This window comes from Oryzias melastigma, linkage group LG15 (assembly GCF_002922805.2).
Source record: "Oryzias melastigma strain HK-1 linkage group LG15, ASM292280v2, whole genome shotgun sequence".
NCBI classification, from domain to species: Eukaryota; Metazoa; Chordata; class Actinopteri; order Beloniformes; family Adrianichthyidae; genus Oryzias; species Oryzias melastigma.
This window is the reverse complement of record NC_050526.1, coordinates 22376099-22390080: the sequence shown is the minus strand read 5'-3', so window position 1 is coordinate 22390080 and position 13982 is coordinate 22376099. Positions and strand designations below refer to the sequence as shown.

Sequence of the window (13982 nt, the reverse complement as noted above, 5' to 3'; positions counted from 1 at the left end):
ACTTCCCTTCTTCTGCCCGTCAAGCCGATCCCGACACTCGCCCAAGCGTGGTTCAGGTTTGGCCCATCTGGACCAAAGCTGAAGTCTGGACCTTAAATCCATGTTGGCTCCATGTTTCCCATCAGCAGCTGCCTCATGCAGTGACAAGAGATCACTACAAAGGCTCGCTCCTGCAGCTCCAACATCTGGGCCAGAGAATGTAGCAGTTTGTGTGTGTGCATGAGTGAGTGAGCACTCCATAAACAGTAACTTAAGTACAACAGAACCTTCATGAAAGGATGCTGCAAGAATATGACAGCTTAAATTTATAGACTCTGTAAAGTATTGGGTATCTGCTTCTCGTCATGTTTCCTCCGAAGCATAAATCATTTTCTTTCATCTCGATGTTTCTTTTTTGTTCATAAGCTCCTGAAAATCTTGTTAGGGAGTCTGGTTTTATATTTTTATGTCAGTTTTTCTGAGTGGCGTGGGCCATTTAGGCATCGGTGGCACTTTTTACCCCATTTATTTTCCACTTTATTTGCTGCAAATACACCAGAAATTAAGAAAAAGAAGCCGTGAGGTATTTGTAAATATTTTATATCAATGTAAACCTTTCAAAATAATACAGACTTTTCATATTAAAATAATGTGCCCTAAAAAATATAAACACCTGCAATATTAAGTAAAAAAAACATAATTCAGAGGAAAATTCTTTGCATTTATCATGTAGCTCAGAACACAAAATGAGCAGATTGTGGTCTGAAAGTAAAAAAAAAAGTTCTCTTAAATGAGATACTCAAAATATTATGAAATATAAACTTTTTAATTGTCCCATTAAAATACATTCTTACAGTTCACTGAAGAATTGAGAAATTAGTACCAATAATAGAGTTTATTATAAGCCTATAAAGTATTTTCTTATATAAATTAAAAGTATACTGAATGTAACTTAGCAAACTTAAATCTTTTATCACTCTTTATATACATTAGCTAAATATTTAACAGTAAATCTGTACAAAACTAAAATATAAAATGTTTCTTTTTACAAGAGACCTAGCAGCATCAAAAGGATATAAAATCTAAAACCACAGAGAAACACCTGAAAATTGGGATTTAGGACATTTTTGATCATAAATACAGACCCCATTTTTTTGTGGAGGGGCGTTCACATTGTACTCCTGCAGTTTGGTATGACTGCAATGCAAGTATATCACAACACACGGGCTGCAAGTTCTACAGATCAACAAAAACGACACAAAAGCGCTCAGGTACAAACATAAAGAGCTTTACAAGAAGTAAACGTTTGATTGAAGTTTTTTAAATGGCAAAGGAAGGAAATATGTCATTCAGTGACATCAGTAGCTTCATCAACACACACACACAGGAGCAAACCAATGAAATCGCTCCCGAAATCGGGCTAAGCAATGTACTTTTTTTTTCCTCTGGATGTCTGGAAACACAAAAGTCTCATATAATTCCTGCCCTCATGTCTGGGCGAGGAACTGCGTTGGAAAAGAAATAAAAAGTACAAGCCTTCATTTTAACGCCAGTACATGTTTTTGTTGGTACAGAAGAAAGCGAGGGTTTATTTATAACTTGGTGAAATGATTTGAACATTCCCATCATGGCAGATCATATCTGTGGAAACGGGCTGGTATTTATCCAAGTGTCTCTCTGGGTTTGCTTTCTTTGTAAGAAGTTCCCAGAATTGTCCTGTTTTCTTTTAAGTTTCCAGTCAAGATGGCGGAGGGTCGACGCATCAAGAACAGGAGGCGGCTGTTATCGTCGACAAGCATACGCGTTGATGTTTTTGATCACGTAAAAGCCTATGGTCAAAGGAGGCATCGCTATAGTTCGTCCGGCCCTCAGAGTTTTAGGCTTCAGTTCTGGGAACGTCTCACTGTCCTGCATGTGGAGCTTCACTCCGTTCAACTGGACATGTCTGCAAAACAAACAAAAGAAACTTTATTTAAACAGCAAAGAACAGTAAAAAAGTAATAAGATGATTTTAAATCTAAATGTAATAAATAATTGAATGCAAAAAGGAATTTTATTCACATGTTGACAGAAACAATTATCAAATCAAAAAAGCAGCTGACGGAATCAACGTTTTCTTGAAACAATCGTCCTGCTATAACATGATGGTCGTATAACGGAGGGGATCAACATATAAAACAGTTGGTCCTAAGTAGTTTTACATTTAAGACGTGCCAGAATCACGAGGCTGTTCTGTGTGGCAGTGCTCAGACAGTCATAAAATGTTTGCCCACCAGTCTGGCCTCACTGTTTACACAGAGCAGCCTGACTAGAGAGGATTTAACGGGGATTTCCCACGTCGTCTTCACCTCCTCTCTGATGCCTGTCAGGGTTATAATGCTGTCACTTGTACACTTGGGGGTGCTGCTGCAGTACTTTTTTTTTTTTTTGCAAACTGAAATATGACAAAACTGAGTCCTGACACAGAGATCAAAACTCTTGTTTTTTGCATTTGACTTTTTGTATTTAAAATGTCTAAAAAGAAAAAGTACATATTTCTTATTATATTTCTAGTTTTCCAGACATCCGAAATATTTTTGAAAAAAAAAAAAAAGGAATGACAAAAATTGTCACAAAAATTTCGATTTAAAAGCAGCTAAACAACTAGAGCTTTTTAAAAGGTATTCTTAAACTTTTAATTCATTTTTTAGAGGGAAAATAAACTAACAATCTTATCATAGTTTTCAGTTTACTTTGATTCATTTTACAGACACAAGAAGCTAATGAACCATAGACACAATTTTATAACATAATTTCTGAAGTGAGCTTTTTTCTTTACCGCATAAAAAAAAGTTTACTTTAGACAATAAACTTTTTAACTAAAAAGTCATCCTGTTTATAGCATTGTAAAGTTTATGATCATGCGAGTACAAAGGCCAGTGGTCTGCAGGTTTTTACAAGAAACAAATTCTATAAAAATCTCATGTAAAATTATGCTTAATAAGGAGAAATTACGAGTCTAAGTGAACTGTTCAATGTTGCCCGTCAACGTGCATTAACTCGAACACTTTAAAAAGTCCGACCGGCGAGAAAAGTTTATGGACATCTGGTGTTGTTGAGATGATCATTAAAGTCTCATGCACTGCCTGTGGAAAAGGAAAAGCATTTAAGGGCAGAAAGAGGCACATCGTTAGCTCAGCTGCCCATTAATTGCGTTGGAATCCTGTTTTAACACCTAAAACATCCTCCTTAATTACGCTATTATTGCAGGATCATGTCTAAGTCTACACTGAGACAGCATGCTGGTATCGCATAACTCAAAAACAGAGACACACAAAGAACCCCGAATCATTAGGCTGTTTTTGTAGGATTTGCCACTTAAGTCAGAATAACAAGCCAGGGGTTTGAATGAAGGAGGACGACAGTGAGACTCGTGATTTCCTTTCCTTTTAAGTGAATTTAAAGAAAATGGAAACGTCATCTTACAGGATAAAATTTTATGTTTATAGATTAAAAAAATGACTTCACTCTCAGGAGAATTGAAATGAACATGTAGTAGAAATAACACATCTGGCGAAGAATTTTTAATATAAGAACTGGCGCTTTTCCTTTAAATGTTAAACTTAACGAGGTTTATCGACGGAAAAACTGCTCTTTATGAAAGAATGGTTTTATTCAAGCCTCAATTTAACAGGTCATAACTGACAAAGGAACTGTTAAAACACATGACTCCTATTTTCTCCGCTTAAATAAAACGGGTTGGTCTCTCCAGATAAGGGCCAGAAAGAGCATGTGCTGCATGAGCGTCTCTGCATGTTTTGCGGTAAGTTTTGGGGGAAAAATGCTGAGCCAGCATTATTTTTTTTTCTTAAAATCAATATAATTCATCGCAGATCTACTCATATGTCTACCCTTATATGAAGACTTAATATCTAACATTTTCCATTAAGTTTCCATTTTCTTGATCCCACTTCAGCAAACAATATTTCACTTTTTTACAAAATCATACATATATATTGATCATTTTCTGTTAGACAATAGATGTTTACGGTAATAGTTATTTGGAGCTGCTTTTTGATTTTGTTTAATGTGTTAATTTGCCAAACATGCAAGGAACAAACCTGGCTCGGAGCCCATCTGGACCGTAGGGCTGCAGAAGGTACTGATGCACCGTTTTGTTCCGTAACGTTCCAGCCAACTTGATTTTCTTTCTCGACCGATGCAAGTTGATGATGTAAATTGTTATCGACCCCCTCACATAGTTGTGACTAGTAAAGATCGAAAACACATCATTTTAATTTTTTTCTTTGCAATGGAGAATCGAGAATCTCATACATCTGTTATATCACACATTACATTGCATAAGATTCTCAATAATTATAGATGACAGCAAAGAGGAAACAGTTTTTTTTCAAACAACCAAACGTCTCATTGATCTAATTTGGATCAAAAGCTTTGCAAAAAAAAAAAAAAGATAAAAGAATGCTCTAGTCTTTGAGTCCAATATTACTTCCAAAGTCTTTATCATTTTAATAAATATCATAAATCTACCTACATACACTATTTATAAACCAAGGTGTTCAGTGGCTCAGTGTTAAGAAGGGTGTGAACACAGAGGGCGACTCTTCTTGAGTTACACAGACAACACTGCTCCAGTCTCACTGCTTAGAGCAAAGCACTGGGAGCACAACTTGATAGGAATATTACTGAAAGGTAAATAACTACGCCAGACAGATAAGACAAACATGATAAAATCCAAAGGCGGCCCAGATTTGATGACCAAGACAACACAGCCGTAGTGAAACCACATGTCAGACCTGGTGCTCAGGGTCAGGGCTGGTTTAGCCGATATTTTTCTGCCTGTAAAACCTCGAAAATCTCATACTTTGACTTGTTTTCGTTAATTTAATTGTAAAACATTTACAAGTTAAGGCTGCAAGATCTCAACATGTCAGGAAAAGTGCAGTGCATGCGGTTAAACTCTTGTTTCTGGAAAATATGGAGCGGGCGGGTTTGTAAAATCACTTTCTGGGCCTCATGGATCTTACACATCCAAACCACAAATTGTTTTGATGATGTTTGATTTTAGACACCACTGAAAAGAGGAGAAAATACAATGCAAACCACTAATAGTAGTAAAAGGGTCGTAAAAGTCAAACTTTAAAGGTTCTAAATCCCTTTCAACCACTAAATGGCTGGACACATTTAGGGAACAGTCTAACCACAAGGGATGCAATGCTTTGTCCACTTAAACTGACTTTTTAAAAACACATTCTTGCACAGATAACAGCAACTGAACATGCTTTAAGTCAATGAAAAACTGATGACCGAATCTTCATTCCTAATTCAACAGAACTAAGTGAGAAGTATCTCATCATTGCATGTCTGTTGTTTGTGTGGTAACTCTGAGCTTTTCCCTGACCAGTCCGCTGCACGGAGGTGCGGAGATGTTACGTCTGTAAACGAGCCCTGTCTGGAGTAAGGCCGTAAATCTAGCCCAGTGCTGACAGCTACTGGCCTGGGTTAAATGATAACCTTGAACAGGCACTGGTGGCACTCTTTATATCCTCCCAGCACAGACTACCTTATTGTCCCTCCCACTCAAATATCCCCCTCCAGCTGATCTGAGACGGGATAAAGGCCGAGCACGCCTTTCAGCAGCTCTTTGACGACAGGGACACAGAACCCACACACCTGATAAGTGATACCCGTTAAGTTTTATAGGCTCTGAGCTGTGAATGAGCGGGTGTCCGTGGACGGCTTATTTATGGGAAGCCAAATGGGCTTGTGAGGGATTTAGTTCTCCCCTACGAGACAATAAGCCTCAGGTGTTTGCAGCATGACATGGGAAGTTGTTTAAACCTTAGCAGCCACTTTGGTTCTAAATCTTTGCAGCATTCCCAGATCATCCGTGTATTCATTCCATTCTTTTGAATACTCAGCTTTGGATTGTGGAATTGTACATACTTGTGGTAGCTGGTGCAATGGGCGTAGATCCGTAGCTTGTCGCGTATGACTCGTCCTGGTTGCGGCTTCCTCTGCAGTCCCGCCACACGGACAGCTAAAACTTTTGGACCAACCAGCTGCTTGAAGACCAGAGAAAACCAATAATCCTGCAAGAGGCACACACAGAATGTGTAATAAGATGTTTTTTGTTGTTCTTTTAATATTCACAAGCATAATATTTGTTTTTAAAATAAAAAAAATCTATGCATTTAAGATGAAAAGAGAACAATTTTGAATAATTCACTCTAACTGGAAGAGGGGCGAAAAGAACCTTTGGTAGCAGTTTATAATAAGATTCATTAACAAGCTTTAATAAAACCTTATTAAGGTGTTTATAAGCTGTCAGTAAGACATTGACTAGTACAATAAGACAAATAAGGCATATTATGAAATATCATTGAAAATATATTTTCTAACTGGATAAAACTGACTGGTGACTTGAAAAATAAGTCAATGCAAATATTTAGGTTAATACTTGATTTTTTTTTAGCTGATTGTCTCCCTGTCCCGCCACCCCAAATCCGTTTAGAGCTAACAAGCTTCAGATACGACATCTTTTTAAAATATTACACGACACGACGAATACAGCTCGGTGTTGCCGTTTTTGAGTGGTCCACCATGCTGAGCCTAACTCTACAGACTACACAGACTCAACACCTCTCCATGAGACCCAGAACAACATGTGTTCCTCAGGAAGTTCCCATGCAATCCTGCATATGGCAACATTTAAGGGCTTCTTTTTTCCTCACAGGCTTTAACTTAATTTGCTGCCGAGGCATTGAAAGGCAGAGCACAGTATAGAGCATAATATTGTTGACCATGGCCAAAGGGATGGATGGATGGATATACGTCCAAAACTACAATCACTCTCTTTTTATAAATATGAGTTATAGTATAACCCAAACGTTTTACTTGTAAAAAATTGAATCCAAACTTTGTGATTAGGTTTAAGTTACAAAAATCCTCAATAACATCAAGTATTTGGATTTGTAGCAGCATCAGAAACGCCTTTTTTTTTCTTAAAAATGACTTAATCTTCTACAGTTTTGCTGTTTTCCTCCCTCACTGCCTTCTGCCTCCCCATCTGCCCCACACTCTCTCTGTCAGAAAGATAAACACAAAGTGCATAATGAGCCAATATTTGGAGATCCAATCAAAACACCATAAAAATGGATAGAAAGAATGAAAGAAAGTTGGGCATAAAGGCATAAAAAACAAAAACTGCAGAAGGGAAAGCCAAAATAAAAGCTTCCAATCAAACCTCAGCTGCTAAGGATTTGACATGATTTAAGACAATGAAACAGCAACTGAAGTTTATTGTTTAACTTGGACAAATGAGAGCTGCTCATTCCTCTGAATTTGTTGATTAAAGTACAAGCTCCTGGCACTGTTTTTTTTTTTTTTTATTCATGTGGGATATTCAATATTTTAAAGCTTTTGATTCTGCAAAATCCTCAAACAAGTTAAAGCTTCAATCTTCGGCATATTTAGCCTTCCCCATTAAATGATAAAAAACAGCCGTCAACAATCCAAACAGAAAGATCCGCAGAGGAGAAAACAAAAGCTGGATCAGACAAAACATGTGAGTGGGCAGGTCAGAGATGGAGGGACGTTGTTTATTAAAGACAGATTGATTTCCTTTATTTGTTTGTAAAAAAAAAAAAAAAAAAAGAAAGAAAGAAAAATGACTTTATGCTACCAGCAGGCAGTTTTTTTTTTTATTTGAAACTGGAAAAGGAAGTTTAGTCCCCGCCTCTGGAGGAAGATACTGAATCGAAAGTGAGTGTAACAAGCAGGAGGATGACTGTGGAAAAAGACTGAAAAATGGTGTCATTGGTGCACTGAATTCTGGTGGAGTCCTCTTCTAGGGGAAAGTCATAAATCGTCCCCATGTGGAGGACAGGTGGTGAATTCTCACAGCAGGTGGGCCGGCACAGCTCTAAGATATCCTGCCATCTAAAAAGGATTGTGATCCTAGCAGGCATTCACTGTTCCCAGAAAAAAAAAGTAGACAAAAATAGATTAAAAAATTAAGTAATATTGATTAGATGCTTTTATTTTGGCAGAATTAATTAAAAAATAATAAGAACTTGTGATGCATGTATTTGAAATAATCCTCTATGTGAATACTTTGTCATCTAGTTTGTTTGTTAAAAAACTAATTTCTGATTAAAGTCAAATTTATCTTTCATACTTCTTTCTATTTTAATCATCACCTATGATCAAAGTAAGATTTTTAGCTCTTAAAGTTTATGTTTCATAAGAAACATTTTAATAATTTAAACATTTTATTTACTTTTCTATAATTCTAATTAGTTCATATTTTTGGGAAATTGCTTTGCTAATTTAGATATATAGAGATAAACTTTTGTTGTTAAACTTATTTTACACCCTGTTTTCCAAATATTATTTTTAGTAAAACTCGAAAATGTCATTTTCTGATTTTTTTTTTTTCTCATAGATAAAAATTAAAGACCTTGCTCATATTTTTAAGTAGAAAATTGATTTGTTTTAGAGCCGCTCTGATACCCAGAATGTTTGTGTCTTTTATGACACATTGCTAAATTCACATTATTAAAAAAATTATATAATATATTACATACTTTTTTGTTTTTATTGTGCAAACATAATATAATTGAGTGTTTTTTTAATTTCTGTCTCTGCTTCAGTGATCCACTTGGCACTGCAGTTCTGTTCCACAAAGTGTTTCTATTTTATCCACCAACCCGTGCAGCAGCATCTCAGGTTGCATGTCTCTCACTGGCCAACTGTTCTCGTGGAGAAGCACAAAGTTGCGATGGGGGGAAGACGGAGGCAGTGACACTGTCCTGAGCTACTGATAAAGGGCTAATGTTACATGGCATTTCGCCTCCTCGTCTAACCACTCATCACGACTAAACGGCTTTCATCTCAGCTAATAGCTCCCACGGGAAAGAGCAGGAGGTGCGCTAAAGTCCGGCTCTTGTTAGACTGTTCAGGTTGTTGTCATCACGACGGTCTGGACTCTGAAGATCAATGTTTAAGAGGAAATGTATGAACTTACCGGTAAAGGGTTAAAATGCTGGTCCACAAGGTGAGAGTAGCCATAGTCGAAGAAGGAGTGACGCAAAACAACATCAACTCCCTGCACAGCAGCAACGCCGAGCGTGTTCATCCAGCTGGAAACAAATACAATTCAGTGCACAGCTTTGGTTAACATAATGCAAGGAAAAAAAGCATTATTTTTACAGAAACAATACTCACAGAAAGCTGGCTGCATATGTGCTAGAGAGATTATTAATGCCTCCTGACCACGCTGGCCCCAGTCCACCCAGCCACACTTTCTTACCCGGAGAGTGTGTGTTTACCACCTGCAGGGAGCAACAGAAATACAGGTTCTCAGTCACTCCGTTCTGAACCAGCTCTGTGAAAACCTTTTAGTTTGTGCTTAATCATAAAATGCACAAGGCGAATGTCTTCCGGTATGTCATTTATCTTTTTTTTGATTTGTAGTTTTGAGGAAAACAGTTGTTTTTATAGATCAACTACTGTTTAAAGACTGCAGTTTGATGGGGAGTCATTAGAGCTGGCAACCAAATACTGCTATAGCTGCAGGGCCAGCTTCTGTCACAGGAAGCACAGCGTCTTATCACTCTTGTGCGCCCCATAGAGCGAGCGCTGTAAGCGCTGTGAAGTCCTAAAGGACCGTATGTCTATATGTCTTAACGGATGAACACAGTAACTTCAGAGAAACAATGACCTTTAAAAATGCTTCAATAAAGAAATACTATGTAAAATAAGATATTTGTCTTATTTTTTAAATATTTTTGTTGATTTAGATAAATTCAAATTAGATAACTTGATAGAAATACAGTTTGTTTATTTGGATTCAAACTTGAGCATCCACAGCACGTTATTGAAATGATCCTAATTTTTTTTAAAGCCCTTTAGAGGAGAAAATAGCTTTTTTTTTTTAAACGTGTGCAGCAGAAACCTAACACTGGTCATGAGGTCGTGACCTTAAAAAACAATTTTTTAGCACCTTTGAGAACAAATGTTTCTGTCAATTGCAGCAAGTTGATGCTGAACCACAAGGTAAATCGTAAGCAGACAATAACAGAACCACTATTGCTATTTGTTGCCCTAATAGATAAAATAATCAAGATTCATTTCATTTTTTATCACTTTTTAGATTTTGCTTAATATTTTAATTTAAAGTGTGACAATTTCAAATAGAAAAACAGATAATAAATAACCACAGAAATGAGGCTTCAAACACAGATAAGATACAAACCAAAAACAAACAATTAGAGACATACTGTACTCAATGTGATCAAAAAAAACGCTAACTACTGTTTGAAAAAAAGCAAACAAAAACAATCACACAAATATGTAACATTTCTATTATTATAATTACTAGATTTACAGATTTCACCTCATAAAACATTAAAATACTTAATATTAACTTATATTTTTTTTCTAAATTTTGTATATATTTTTTTAAACTTTGAGCAAAGTCTTAATTAGAGCTTCAAATTATGGAGTATTAACAATACAAAATGTTTATGCTAGATTAATGTCTTATAAATATTATACATAATAGTAACTCACATTCGTCAAATAAATGCATATATAAATAGATTAAATAAAATGAATGTGAAAAGACAAAAAGATGAGAAACAATGACAGTTAAACTTCATGTAAATGTATTTTTTGAAAATAAAATTTAAGCTCTCAGAGCACAAGCTCTTGTTTTATATTTACAGTTAACTGGAGTTAACTACTATATAGATGTGGACACCAGATCTTAAGAGGTTGAATATCAGGCCTTAAATATAATGAATTGTTTACACTGTTATAGCAAATTACAATTTTATATTGGAAAAGAAAAATCTACATCTTTATACAAAATCTGATAGGAATAGTATGATATGAACATTTTTTTTTCTGGCAATCAGGAGAAAGTAGGTTGAGATCCACAGTCTAGGTTTAGCAAAGGGAAAAGTGCTGACTGGTGAAATCTAACATATCATACTTATATTATACATTAATTGTACAAATGCCAGTTAAATATTTATTTATAGGATGGTTAAAATCTAATTTGTAAAAAAAAAAAAAAAAAAAAAATTCTTTATATTCTCCTCTAATGGAGTTCTGGGTGTCCAATGTGAAAATAAAAACTATTAAAAACGACACTTGTGGGAATTCTGTTGGTAATAACAATATTGTAATCTAAAAATCCAGTATTTATTTCCTTTGTATGAAACATGTTTGTGGATATACTTCACAATGTCTATGTTCAGAAAGAAGGTATATGTAGAACAAAGTAAACATGGGTACCTGGGTGACTTTATTAATCTGCTCTGTTAGCGTGTCCAGCAGGCGGGTTTTTAGGAAATCCTCAGCTTTGTTCACTCTGCCATCTACAAAATAACTGTAAAAGAAATAAAAAAAACACAGAGAGAGAAACACTGTTTTATGCTTTACATTTTTTTAACATAAACATTTTTGCTGCACTACTAAAAATATATATTTTGAATATTACATCTTCACTACACGTGAAAGTATCGACATAATCCAGTCTTATCAAAAACTGTATCAATTTGAAAACAGATAAACACAGAAATACAGTTTTACTTTTAAATTATATCATATTTGTCCTCCATTAAGAGAGAAATGCTACAAGAGCATGTTAAAAACCCCAAAGCACAATTTTCATTGGAGTGGATCTTTAAACAGACTTCAGCCTCTCCACCAAAAGAATTTCAAGGTTTGAAAAGCCTCATTAGTTTCTGGACCATAGTCTAATAAAGTATCTGTGGAGGGATTTTAAATTCTATGTTCAGTGACCGGCCCAAAACATCTCAGCTCTTGAGAAGATCTGTTTGGAAGAATGGACCAAAGAACTTGCAAAATTGGTGACTGACAAATATTTGGAATACTCCTGAAAAACACAAAAATAATTTTAAAGCACAATATAAGAATATTGCACCATAGATTTCTACACAAAATGCAGGATTTACCCAACAGAGCATTTTCATGTAACCTTATAACAGGCTGTCATTAGGTATCTCACAGGCAGCAATATGTGTGTGAATGCTTCACACAGTAACACACAGATTTTAGATTCAAATCTAATTTAAACATCTGTGTTAACCACAGTCAAAACAAGCCATTAAATCTAAAGGTTTCAAAATGATCTGTTGGAGCAAAACGTTCAAAGCAAGAAATATTAGTACTTACATTGGAAATGACTCAATATAACAACAGAATCGTACTTAACATATCTTTTTCTAAAACATTGTCTACATTAAATCACTAGTGTGTCACATCATGCATACAGTGGTACAGAAACGTTTTTATCAGCCACCAGTTGTTTAAGGTCTCCCACTTAAAAAGATGAGAGGCCTGTAATTTTTTATCATGATTATCCCTCAACTATTACAAAATGAGAAAAAAATCCAGGAAATCACATTGTCAGATTTTTAAATAATTGATTTGTTAATTATGATGTAAAATAAGTATTTGATCAAAAGTATTGTAAAGTATATTGAGTTGAACAAAAGTTCAATACCCTTTGTTGGCAATGACAGAAGTCAAAACATTTTCTGAGTCTTCACAAGGTTTTCTCAAACTACTGCTGGTATTTTGGTCCATTCCTCCATGCAGATCTTCTCTAGAGCAGTGATATTTTGGGGCTGTTGCTGTTCAACACAGACCTTCAACTCCCTCCAAAGATTTTCTATGTTGTTGGGATCTGAAGACTGACTAGGCCACTCCAGGACCTTGAAATGCTTCCTTCGAAGCCACTCCTTTGTTGCAATGTGTTTGAGATTGTTGTCATGCTGAAAGATCCAGCAAGGATTCATCTTTAATGCTCTTACTGATGGAAGGAGGTCTGTGAAAACCAGAAATCTTGCTTGTTTGTCAGTGATCAAATACTTATTTTCCACCATATTATGCAAATCAATTATTTAAAAATCAGACAAAATGATTTTCTTGCTGTTCAACATGATACTGGATTTCAACAGTACATTTTCTCAGGGAGAACCTCTGGTTAGCTATTTTTACACTAGTCACAGATCCCAAAAAACTGATGTGGTGTGACTGTACATAATCAGCATTGACTTATTATTTACTTGCAAAACAACAGGGAAACACAAAGGATTACAGTTTGGAGCGCAGTCTTTGATCATTCCCCGGTCGGTCAATGCTGATCCGGTACAATAAGGTGAGTAGAAGAGCAACAATGTCAGAAAAGATGTGTTTCTTGATGTGAACCAGCAGCTCATCATCAGATCTGTCAATCACTGCCCCACAGTTGAAAGATATGTTGCTTTTCTTCTGGAATGCCATCATAAAATTTACAGTCCCGCTGTGAGATTTAGACAAGACAGGATCACAAATCTTGCTTTTTTTTTTTGTCCAAATATCATGTTTTGAGTTGGTAACACACAATGCTCCCTGTGAGCGGACGATCTAAATCTTCCATTGAAGCTCAGGATTATCTGATTTAAAATGTTTTTTTTTTTTTTATAAAAGACTGCAATTTTAGAGAAATATGGATGGAAAAAATTGTTTTATCTCGAAAACAAAATTTAAATAAGCAGCAGAAGCTGTTCGTTTGCTTCATAACAAAGTGTTTTTAACCACAAAGTCATAATATCTTGAACAGTACACTTTTTTTAAATGCTGTGCTGGAAAACACTTAAATATCAGACTGTTTGGTAAAGGCCGGATGTATCTAATTCTTCTTTATTGCTCAAGTTTTCACAGTTAAAACCATCTGGTCACACATTTCTGACCATTTAAATTGTCAGCCCTGTAGGTAAGATGACGGAACAGTACAGTGAAATGCTTGGATGTGGTTAAACGTTTAAAGAGTTAATCTTCAACCACAAATGTCAACCTGATGGTGCTAGAGGAAACGTTGGAGGATCACCTTTAAGATTACTCTGCTGGGAACCACAAGTGTTTGTAAAACGTTCACAAGAATCTATCAAATGCTTGTTAGCGTTCGTTTAACACCTAGGCTAATA

The 13982-nt window shown here is 35.7% G+C and overlaps 1 protein-coding gene across 1 annotated transcript in view; it reads right to left on the bottom strand.

Moving 5' to 3' along the window:
• Nucleotides 1-485: 485 nt before the first annotated feature.
• The window catches only part of hpse2 (heparanase 2), a 61778-nt gene continuing 48281 nt past the window's right edge, over nucleotides 486-13982 (bottom strand). The window contains exons 7-12 of the mRNA XM_024296541.2: nucleotides 11284-11377; nucleotides 9208-9314; nucleotides 9008-9122; nucleotides 5926-6071; nucleotides 4080-4226; nucleotides 486-1924 (exon numbers count right to left, since the gene is read on the bottom strand). Coding sequence (XP_024152309.1) covers nucleotides 1762-1924; nucleotides 4080-4226; nucleotides 5926-6071; nucleotides 9008-9122; nucleotides 9208-9314; nucleotides 11284-11377 — 772 coding nt within the window. The 3' untranslated portion in view covers nucleotides 486-1761. The remainder of the gene's footprint in view (nucleotides 1925-4079; nucleotides 4227-5925; nucleotides 6072-9007; nucleotides 9123-9207; nucleotides 9315-11283; nucleotides 11378-13982) is intronic.